Source organism: Sinohyriopsis cumingii, chromosome 16 (assembly GCF_028554795.1).
Source record: "Sinohyriopsis cumingii isolate HCF-2022 chromosome 16, ASM2855479v2, whole genome shotgun sequence".
Classification (NCBI taxonomy): domain Eukaryota; kingdom Metazoa; phylum Mollusca; class Bivalvia; order Unionida; family Unionidae; genus Sinohyriopsis; species Sinohyriopsis cumingii.
In genome coordinates, this window is record NC_142976.1 from 72,054,713 (window position 1) to 72,067,234 (window position 12,522).

Below are 12,522 nucleotides of genomic sequence, written 5' to 3' on the forward strand. Positions count from 1 at the left end.
GTGGACCTGGAAGGGATATTATCCTTAAAGCTTTAAGCAGATACTAAGGGTTGCAGTGCATGTATTTGTGAGGTGGGGGGAAAGACCATCCCATGTTGCCTAACAAAGTCATGGCCATTGCTAAACCTTTAAGAGAGCACCTTAACAGTAACCAAGTGAAGAAATAATGAGATCTAGTCAAGAATTTCCAACAGCAAGTTTGTCCAAACTTAAAAGAAACTTTAAAGTCATCAATACCTGAAAGTTTGGGGACACAAGCCACTTGGCAAGGCAGCAAAACTAGTGTACCACTTTTTTGAAAGACCAGCTTGCTTCCTCTGCTGCCTTAACAAACAAGTGAAAGGGGTCATGGGACCCAATGGATGAGGGTACAAAATCGGCCTGTTCTGTGTCAAACTCGTGTACAATGACAAAGACAGAAAGGAGGTCTTTGTCCTGCTGCCTCCTGGAAGGCAGAATTATGTGACCAATGTCTCTCTCTTCTTTGGAAGAGAAAAGTGAACCTCAATTCCTCCCATGGGTGAAGCTGTTCTTAGCAGTGGACTCAGCAGGTGGGTAAGGGTGACTCTCCACCTGTCTAGAGCATTTGGGGGAAGAAAGTCAATCTCCCACTCCCCATTTCATGACCCAACTTCATAAGAAAATTTAGGTCCATGGAACACACACACGACCTCACCACCATGCACCCAAGGTTCAGAAGTCAATGTCTGCATGTAGGGATGGGGCCAATCACTTTTGCAATGGAAGGTCCCACATCCCATATGGATTTAAATGGATAATAAGAAAAAGGTGATGCTGATCTGATCCCCTTTCCTAATTTGGCATTTTGTAAGCAGATTCACAGTCCTGCACAGGATGAAATAGCAGTCTGGAGGGGGGTCCCATCCTGATCCGTATTTTGCTGTCCTGGTGATCAGTATCAGGTCACCAATGAAGACCAGAAAGGCTACTCAGATTAGGAAGACCTTTCACCAGTCTGAAAGACCTAGATCTGAACTCTTCCTTTCCGAGGGGCACAATCGCCAACGATTGGCCCAAGGGACTGAAAGGTTGCTGTTGACCACTCATGGAGGGGTGCATCTCACTTTCAACCTGCACTAAGCTCTGGGCGACTAGTAAGTCAATGAATAAGCAGTTACAGTGAAGTTGTTGTGACTTAAAATAATCATATAATTTGGGGAAGTCAGATACACAAACGGTGCAAAAGTTATAAAAGCAATACACAAATATTTTTTATTGTGATTAAAACCTATTAAAAGATATATTAATGTTTAATATTTGGGTATTTTAATGTCCCCAAGTGAAGGGGACAACCTGGAACTTCAGTGTAACTAAAACATTACACAGGTTTAGATCCCATAATAAATAGTCAAATAAAGATTTATATGGTAATGTATCATAAGAATCTTTAATATCACCATGACTCTGTGACTATCATATAACAATGTAGTATGGCTGGATAGCAAAACAATTGCAAATTCTAAGGTATCTGGATATTTATGGTTTGATGGCCAAGGATAAAAACAAAGGAATGTCAACTACATGTCATTTTTATTCCCTTGGAAAGTAAACAGAACAAAACAAATGAATTCAGATTTTAAACTTGGTAGCATAGCGCATACACAAAAAGAATGGAAAACATCCAAATCATAAGCCAAAGGCTACAAAGGAAAATGGATTCAAATTTGAACAACCCAGCTGCAAGAAATGTCAAAATCAGTTTGGCAGCTATAAGTAATACACTGAATTCAATGTACATGTATTGAATTCAATAAGAAATAACACCACTGGGATATTTGCAGTATGAAAAGTTCAAGAGTGAGAATATAATGTCTTTCATGATTAAGTAAATGGTCTTGTTGTTGATATGGTTCTTGCTGTTAGGGGTTTAACACCATTTTCAGTACATGATAGGCTATAAATGGCGGCAAGTATATTTGGTGGAGGAAGAACCTGGCCATCTCCCCCGAAACAACCACTAACCCATGGGAAACTATTGGCAAGGTTTCTCACATACCCATGTTGGCTGAGACTGAGATTCAAACCAACATTGATAGAGGTGATATGTCACGATCTGAAAAGGCAAGCGCCCTAGACCACTCAGCCATTAGAGGCCCTCTAAATGGTTTGGTACCTGTAAGATAACGTCACAAAATTTGCAAAACTCTCCCTTGAGTGAAGCAGTGTAGAAACTCTTGTCACAATTATAATGGTGGCATGCCCTGTAAACACTGGATATTGATGGATGACTGGAACTTCAGGCATCAAAGGAAATAGCCTGAGGGAGACTTAAAGAATCTTGTTTTGATAAAAAGAGGTAATCAATTGTTTTGGAGTTCATTCTGAGATGTGAGACATGCTCAGTAGTAGGACACCAGCTTTCTACATGTTTTAGACTTTTGGTAAACAATCGTATTGTCTATCCTTAATGAGAACTGATTGTTGTCACTGTATTGTCTATCCTTAATGAGAACTGATTGGAGTCACTGTATTGTCTCCCCTGAATGAGAACTGTTGTTGTTGTTGATGTTGTTGATGATGTAGGGTTTAACGCCATTTTTCAGCAGAAGATAGGCTATACATGGCGGCCAGTATTAATGGTGGAGGAAGAACCCGGGAAAACCAGTGAAAGAACCACTGACCCACAAGAAGCTACAGGCAAGCTTTCTCACATACCCACATTGGCTGAATCCGAGACTCGAACCCACGCAGACAGAGGTGAGATGGCAGTGATCCATAAAAGAGAGCACTTTAGACCACTCGGCCACTCGGGGCCCTGAATGGGAACTGATTGGAGTCACTGTATTGTTTCCCTTAAATGAGAACTGATATCACTGTATTGTTCCACTGAAATGAGGACCAACTGGAATCACAATACTGTCTCCCCTGAATGAGAACTGATAGAAATCACTCTATTTTCTCCCACCAAAAGAGAACTAATTTTTGATTCAGTGTACTGTCTTTCTAGAATGAGAACTTAATGGAATTGGTGTATTGTCTTCTCTGAATGAAAACTGACTGGAATTGCTGAATCATCTACCCTGAATGAGAACTGATTGGAATGAGGCCTCAGCCTCTGTTGGCATAGCAAAATGTAAGCTTTAAACAATCATGGTCCTAACTTTGGTTTTGTTACTCTGGCTATGACTGTTGATCTGGTGATAAATTAAGAATATAAAGTTATTTGTGATAAACAGTGTGCATGGTTCAAAATTTAGTTCTCTTTCTATGTAATCAATCATACAACTTTTCAAAATACAGGTGCACAACTAGTTATTTATAGGCAACCCTTGCTGATCTGTTTATGTGCAAAGCCCCAAATGGGGTGCACAATATATGTGCATGCCCATGTATATCACACTCATTGCATGTAATGTCAAACAGAAATAATTCATTGTTCTGTATACATACCTGTTGTTCTAGTTTTGGTTGTCTTATTTTCTCCAGTAACAGTGACACATAAAAGTGCATGAGAACGGCTGGAGTGTTCATTCATGTTAGTTGTTGCTGTGGCTCTGTTTTTCTGACCTACTACAAATACCTGATGAAAGAAATATAGAGATATATAAAGAAATATTCTGAGGAAAGGTATCATTAAAATAATGGATATCAGAAAAAGACATAAAATAAAACACCTTGCTAGCGAATCTATTGGAACCCCACTGCCACATAATTACCTCACTGAATCAGTAATTTGTTATATTCTTGTCCACTCAAACACTTCAGGGAATATGCAAATTCACTTACCACTAATTGTAAATTTATTTTATCTATGTTAATACATAAAATTCACTAAGGGATGCTATGCACATTTGGGGTAAATATTCTGAAGCATTAATTATTTTCTTCTTTTCAGAATTTTGTAAACTGTAAAATAAACATTTAGAAATCTAAATATCCCCAGTAGAAAGTTAATGATATGGAAAGGAAACCACTTGAATATTATAAATTCATACAATGTGCTGAATTATTTGCAGCTTATTTTTTCTTGGGTTTTGAAAATACAATTCATGGGTTTAGTGTTGTTTTTAAAGCCGGTAAATTGGGATTTTAACCCTGCCTGTTGGCTTCAAACCCAGCTGCATTAGTGGAATCTTTTAATTCTGGACTATATTTCACCAACAAAACTTAGCTCAAGAATTAAATTTAAAGTTTAGAATCCAGTGATCTGATTGACTGAAGTATAAGTTAGTATTCCACAAAGGTTTGACAAAAAAGAGGCCGATTGTCACCCTTTGAAAACGTGGACCAAATAGTGTTATCATAATCAGCCAACCTCATAATAAAAAGAAATATCATTTGCAGTCAATTCTACATGCTACTTGAATGAAAAACCAAATAAATAACCATCTTTACTGTTGGATTTATCTTCAATGATGCCTGCAACTTTGTACTCTAACAGCATAGGAGACGTAAAATTATACACTTTTATTATGTCCCTCCATCATTACAGTCATCTGTCTTTGAGACATTTCAGCATTCAAGCAATTACTTGAAGCAAGATTGAGGTAATGTAATGCATAATGCAAGGGCAGATCACCATGCTGCTTGCTGTATTGATTACTCTTAATAAACTGCATAGACCCAGATCTGCTAATGCATCATACAAATGACAGATCAGAGTCTATGCAGCTTGCAGTTGAATCCAACATATATGCAAAATTATCCCACCTTGTTGACGTCCTCCACTGAGGCAACAGTAACATAGGAAAGGCCAGGAATGTACAATCCTCCCTCTGGGTTCATCTTTACTTCCATCTTGAATGAAATGTCATCCCCCAATAAATCCCTGAAAAATAAACAAACCAGAGGAATGATTCTATTTTCCATCTGTTATGAAATATTCGTCAAATCAAAACATACCTTCCAGAATTCAATCTGAATTAAACAGGTTCATAAGAAGAAATACAACAGAAAAGAATTTTTATTCAATTTCATTAAATGCTGTACACTATTAAGTTTGATAAATAGTTTTCTTTAAAAATTCAAAAATTTGATATATCATTAAAAGAGGACTTGATTAAAGGACAAGACCGTTCAAATCAATTATAGTTATGTGACATATGATCAACTAGATTAGAAAAAATATTTTACTCTGTTCATAATATCACAAAGTGGTATATAAGGGATAATTACACGAATGACAAAATGGTACACCTCTCCCTCGATAACTTGCGCACAACGGGCTCCACAAACATAGACCACACTATAAGTGAGGCGCAAGTTACTTAGTTACCTAGGACCTCCGAAAATTGAAAAGAAATCGCTTTGACATCAAGAAAACCGTGGTGGTGGTGGGGAGCGGCGTTAGTGAACTGGGCTGTTTATTGACTGAATCCTCATTTTACAATCAGGTCGATAATAATTTTTAATAACATGCTTTTTCTAATGAAGCTGTTCATTACTCTGTTTAAATAATAAATCTGTGTATTACGTCACTGGTTTTTTGTTTTCTTGATGAGTCTGATTCCCAAAATGGTGTTTAACATTATCCTGCCAAATCAGTACTCAAGAGAGCAGGGAACTAGATTAACTGTTGATACACCATCAAACCAGATATTTGTTCTTTTCTTCAAAAACATGCAACATTTATTTTGTGAGACAATTGTCTACATCGAAACTCAATTTTTGTATTGTTCAATTAGTACAATATTGATGTTGTGATTTCATTGGAAGTAATAATGAAACTTCTTATCATTCTTGAGGATACCTCTAAGTGCCAGTTCAAGAATTCTCTGAAAATCGCTTGCCCACAATGGCCCATATCTGTGAAATCAAGCTCTTTATTGTACGAAGTATTCATTTCGCTTGGCTGCCCTGTTATCTTTGATCACCATTATTAACGAGTCGGTTAATTTAAGGTAATTTATGTTACAAACACAATAACATTTATGTGTTCAATTGATCAAATGAAGTGAATTCACCTGACAAACGACCAGAGCCACTAGATTTTAAGTTTGTAGGATTTTTGTGCCTTTTAACTTTTCTTTTATTCCACCTCTTTCATTTGATTCAAAAGACATAATTAACATGGTAATACAAAGGAGACCAGCTTTTAATTCTGTGCAACAATACAACAAATACTTCCGGAAGTCAGTTATCAAAACACAGTTGGTACTTAATTAGGTTCTCAGAGAAACAGTCATGGACATAGCTGTTACGGTAGATTGACACATTTTACGTTTAATTACAAGACGACACATTGCATTTATGATCATTACATTTAAAAGGAACTAAAACATAGAACTAGGACACAAATCTCAATTGATAATTTTTTAAAATTTAATCTGTATTTATTTATTAAAGTACTGCCTCCACTCAGCATAAGAGACATTTTCATTGGTCAAAATTTCCTTACATATCGTTAATTGTGGTGTACTAGGAATGTCATTTGGAAAGTAAATGTAAAAAACTGTATGACCTATTTTTCAATTTGACATTTCAAAGTGTTGATTAACATTTCCAGGTCCTATCTACTGTTTTCGATGATAAAATGAGCGATACATCAAAGTTTCCGTTATCAATTTTGATTGCAATTTCCGTCAAGTTCAACAAATAGGGATCACTTTTTAGGGTATTTTCTGGTTTAAAAAATGGAAGCCATGCCTGACCTCGCATTGTAAGCAGGTGCGCAAATTATCAGGGCGCAAGTTATCGAGGGAGTGGTGTATATAGTGGATAATTATACAACAAAATTATATATAGTGGATAATTACACATGACAAATAGTATACTGCAGATAACTAAAATACTGCTGTTTGAAAACTGGGGAATGGAAAAAGTTATGTTAGAAAAAGTCAGCTTTATTACAAAACAAGGCAAACTTGGAAAAATTCATTTACATGTTCTCACAATAAAAATGCTAGATCATCTTTTCATAAATGTATATAAAACTGGTAAATACCTGATCATCTCATTGTAAATCTCTAGAACACTGACAGTCACTGTGTATTCCCAGTCCAGACCACGTTCTTCAATCACGTGAAATAGTTCTTGTAATGCTCTCTGATTTATCCCTGGATCTAAATGAGTCCCCTAAACAAAGTAAAATACATTTTTTATAGTATGAGTATAACCAAAAAAAATACATCTATTTTTAACATTTAACTAGAAATTTGGTATTTCAAGCAAAGTATTTTTTCCTCCTATAAATAATGCATTTAGGACATTTAACATGCAATGACTAGGATGATTCCCACCTAGTCACATTATCCTAACACTAGGCTGACTAGTCCTAACACCTCTTAAAGCTAGGCACTAAGCAAGGCAGCAGCTAGTACCATTTTATTAATTCTTTTGCATGACTTGAACACGCGACTTCCTGCATCCAAGGAAGATGCTCTAATCACTTAGGTCACCAGAGTGATCATTAAATATATTGAAGCATGCTAAGAATCATGCAAAAAACTTTCAAAGTAATAAAAGGAACACAGAAAACACTTAGATAAAGCAAGGAATGAGGAGATAAACATTCAATTGATGTAGATGAATGGCCTAAAAAAAATGAAAAGATAATAACAAAGGCTAATTTTGATAAACGATATAGCACATGTGTAGTTTGCACAAAGTCCAAGGAAAAATATGGGAAGATACTGTAAATTCTCGCTTATAAGTCAACCTTATTTTAACGAAAATTTGATTCATGCAGAGTACGGGTGATCTTATAAGCAGGAGGTATTTTAATTTGATAAATCCTGGGGTAATGTTTGAAACTTAATATTTGCATTATATCAAAATATTGTCAATTCAAACATTTTTACATTTTTTTTGTTTTTATGCCACTTTTCCTATTTACAAATGCATGTATATGGTAAGCACTGTGTTTATGACAGTATTATATACACAATACTTGTATCTATTTTATTTTAGATTTTAATAATTTCAAAATATTACCAGTAAATTAAATTCTACACATCACAAAGTAAAGTGTCTGTTAATGTTGTTTACCATGGGTGTTTACTAGCAAGTATATTGCTTCCATTTTCATGCAAGTCCAGACAACCTTTACTTATACTAATAACTGATTTGCTCTATAAACACACAGTTTGATGCAATAAGTTCACCCTCATATGACAGCGAAGCTGTGGAAACAGACAATATTCACAATGACTAGATGATAATGGAGGATTTCAGAACTATATCAGGCAATGAAGATGAGTTCTTAGACTTTGTACACATTAGATAGTGACATTTATAGAATACTGTGAATCACAAAAATTCAGACTTAACATTCGTTTGTTTATTTGCAAGACAAGAGGAATTCACATATTACAGGACATTATGAATTGGATTATTATGAACAACAATTTCTATACTGGTATGCGACTTATAACTGATTTCATGGACTTATCATATATATTGATTTAAAATGTCAAGCATTATGGATTTTATTACATAAAAAAGGACAAATCGTAAGTAGTCTTTATTAGTAACCTGTTCCACTTATTAACTGTATTTTACACTGGTTTTGTCTTTATTTTTCCTAACTATCTTGCAAAATATATTTTGATTTATAGGTGTATCAAAGAAAATTGGTTTTTGTAGCCCTAAAATGGGGGCAGGTTGACTTAGAAATGAGAATATACAGTATTCCATATGTTGGTTTTTGTAGCCCTAAAGTGGGGGCAGGTTGACGTAGAAATGAGTATATACAGTATTCCATATGTTGGTTTTTGCAGCCCTAAAGTGGGGGCAGGTTGACTTAGAAATGAGTATATACACTATTCCATATGTTGGTTTTTGTAGCCCTAAAACGGGGGCAGGTTGAGTTAGAAATGAGAATATACAGTATTCCATATGTTGGTTTTTGTAGCCCTAAAGTGGGGGCAGGTTGACTTAGAAATGATTATATACAGTATTCCATATGTTGGTTTTTGTAGCCCTAAAATGGTGGCAGGTTGACTTAGAAATGAGGATATACAGTATTCCATATGTTGGTTTTTGTAGCCCTAAAATGGGGGCAGGTTGACTTAGAAATGAGTATATACAGTATTCCATATGTTGGTTATGACTATGGAATCAGACTGAGATCATGTTCTTTTCAATCCTGGCCCTCCAGTACTTATTGGAGGAGGGAATAATTAGCATGGACTTGTGTCTTGATAAGCTTGAAAAGGAAAGCAAAATTAAGTAGTATATTAAATTACATTCAAGAAAAAAGTTGCTCTCAAATCCTAGCAACACAATGGGTCACAGTAACATATTTTGGACCTAAAAACATATATGACATCTTGGGAGATACACATATCTTGTGTGTGGTGAAAGTAATAATAACAATAAGTCAAGAGCTCTATAGTTTTAACTTTTGACTTTAATATTATTTAACATCCTCTAACTAGTAAAATAAAAACTACTCTAAAACACTGATAAAATTCATTTATTGATCTAGCTCTAATTTTATCCAAGATGCAAATATAAAATGTTAAGTACTTTAAATATCAACTCCTTGTACAGAATATGTGCTGTTTTGTATTGATAAACCTGCACAAGTCAAGATTATGCAAGTTTGAGACAGATAACCTCATACCTCCATAGTGTATGTTTTGCCTGAACCAGTCTGACCATAGGCAAATATGCAAACATTGAACCCATCTATACAGGAAATGGCCACAGACTTCACCTCATCAAACACCTGCAATTAAAAATATGAAAGTAAGGAAATCTTTAATTCGAGTGAAGTTCATATACATACATGTAGAAAAGTACTTAATAAATTCTTCTTATGCTCCTGACAAAAATGACTCTGAAGTCGACAAACATAAAGCTTAAATCTAAACTCATTCACAGTGGGATGTTAATTGGAGACTTACTTCAGTCTGTGTGCTGTTTTCAGAGAAGACACGATCCACCTCAAAGGTCTGGGATCGGCCCTTACTGTCAACATATATCAACCCATCATCATCTCTGTCAAAGGAAATAACATTATCTGCCTGGGAACCTGTTCCATCTTCTTTTATCTTTGGACGTACTCGACAGAAAACTCGAATGTTACCTGAAGAAGTTATTGTCTCATTTATACATCATTTTTAAATGAATGAAGATAAAAATGAAGATTGTTTTTCAGCAAGGTTATTATAGGTCAGATTTGAATCTCATAGGAAAAGTTCAGTGCTTAAAGGCACATCATTTAAATAAAGTCTATTATTACCATTAGCCCAGCAAAACTACACATGAGACTAATATAAAAAAAGAACAATTATATATTCAATTTGATTAACTTCAACTTTTTACTTGGAAAAAGATAGCTCATACAGGACCATACATTAAACTACAGTTTAGCATGGAGACAATGAGAACACTGCATCTTGTGAAAGAAGAACTCTTAAGTTGAAGAAAGAAAAAAAAACAATAATAAACCTGCAGAAAAACAGTTTGTCCACATATTTATTTTGTTCTTATCTTTGTTAACATAACCTAGTCCCATCTATCAGTTTAAGTGCATGATTCAGAATCTAAAACCATTGTGCATAATAACAAAAAACCACTTGAGTCTTATCGTAATCCTTGAAATCTCCGTATCAAGTAATTTAAGGGGATACCAGACTGATTTACATGCTCTTTACCTTTCAGCTCAACCAACTCATTGTGATACTTTTTGCGTAACTGCATTTCTCTGTGATACTTTCCCACAAGTTCCTGGTTGTATGTATCAATACCAGCTACAGCACTGCAAACCTTAACAGAGGGAAGAATCAATAAGTAACTGTAGTTGATGTGTTGACTATGAATAAGTAAAGAGAGTTGATATGTTCACAATGAATAAGTAAGTACAGTCGATATGTTCACTATCAGTAAATTTAGTTGATATGTTCACAATGAATAAGTAAACAGAGTTGATATGTTCACTATGAATAAGTAAATAGACTTGATATGTTCACTACGAATAAGTAAATAGAGTTGATATGTTCACTATGAATAAGTAAATAGAGTTGATATGTTCACAATGAATAAGTAAATAGAGTTATGTTCACTATGAATAAGCAAATATAGTTCATATGTTCACTATGAATGAGCAAATAGAGTTGATATGTTCACTATGAATAAGTAAACAGAGTTGATATGTTCACTATAAATAAGTAAATATAGCTGATATGTTCACTATGAATAAGTAAATATAGTTGATATGTTCACTATAAGTAAATATAGTTGATATGTTCACAATGAATAAGTAAATATAGTTGATATGTTCACTATAAGTAAACATAGTTGATATATTCACTTTGAATAAGTAAATATAGTTGATATGTTCACTTTGAATAAGTAAATATAGTTGATATATTCATTATGAATAAGTAAATATAGTTGATATGTTCACTATAAATGAGTAAATATAGCTGATACGCATAGCTGCCAACCTTCCAGGCTCACAATTAGTGAAAATAGGGATAAAAAGTCGTGAATTAGTGAAAAATACCATGACAATAACTCCATCTACTCTGACCGTCAACACATCACTATATCAAGATTGCATTATAAAATTAAAACACTACATATATGCAGAAATATTTATTTATCAAGACATGTTACTGTGGCAGACTTGAACTTCCTCAACTGCTTGATCATAAATTTGTTTTCTAAACAGTTCAGACTTCTTGCCTGCTGGTTGATCTTGGTGACTAAAATTGCTGACAAATTTTCTGCAGCTAAGGAGGCCCTAAAGTCTGTCTTATTTTTCCTCACTAGAGAAAATACTCTTTCGCTGTCACTGTTGCTATGAGGAATGCACAGGAGCTACAGCACTTTTGGTTCTTCCATAGGAAAATTTGGAAGTGATTTTTGAGTCCAGGAACATTTGTCGGAACAAATGTTTAGCATGGTCTCCAGCTGATAAAGGTAGATTGCGTTCAACAAGAAAAGTCACAAATAATGCTTCAGCGTTGGTAGCTTGCATGTCTTCCGCCGATGGCTTAAAATATTCCAGAGCTGAAATCTGCAAATTCTTAATTTTCCCAACTTCTACATGTTTTTTGCAACCGATGTGCTTCCTCACATTGTCTCTGCGATGGCACACTGAGTGCAAAAAGCATGATGAATATCAATGTTTAATGGCAGAATGCACAGCCAATTTTTTATATATTCCAAATTAAACTTCCCTTTTTGAGCAATACATTTCTTTTTCCTTGGAGGTGAAGACATTTTCAAGATCTTACATGCGATGCTGAATGGTAACTCAAATCAGTGTTGGTGACGCATGCGCGGAGCAAAATTCTGGTTAGGCCCCAGTTTCTCTCAAAAGCATTTGTAAAACTACTCTTATACATATAGAATAAAATAGGCTAAAATGCTTGCTACTGGGCCAATTGTACTAATCGGCTGTAGATCTACTAATATCGCGACCAGCAGTACCGGACCGTTTCAGTAACTGCCAATATCATGACTAGCGCTTAACGGAAAATCGGTTATTTTATTAAAGATTTAAAATAATTGAGAATTGGAGAATTAGTGAATTTTTGTCTTGCGGCGTGAATCCGTGAATCGCTGAAAAAGTCTTGAAATTCATGCCAAATTCGTGAGGGTTGGCAG

At 34.9% G+C, this 12,522-nt stretch overlaps 1 protein-coding gene across 1 annotated transcript in view; it reads right to left on the minus strand.

Moving 5' to 3' along the window:
- LOC149780760 (uncharacterized) overlaps positions 1–12,522 on the minus strand; it is an 86,441-nt gene that overhangs the window by 25,876 nt on the left and 48,043 nt on the right. The window contains exons 11-16 of the mRNA XM_089936228.1: positions 10,563–10,674; positions 9,810–9,991; positions 9,527–9,631; positions 6,905–7,035; positions 4,672–4,789; positions 3,412–3,541 (exon numbers count right to left, since the gene is read on the minus strand). Of these exons, the coding sequence (XP_089792354.1) occupies positions 3,412–3,541; positions 4,672–4,789; positions 6,905–7,035; positions 9,527–9,631; positions 9,810–9,991; positions 10,563–10,674 (778 nt within the window). The remainder of the gene's footprint in view (positions 1–3,411; positions 3,542–4,671; positions 4,790–6,904; positions 7,036–9,526; positions 9,632–9,809; positions 9,992–10,562; positions 10,675–12,522) is intronic.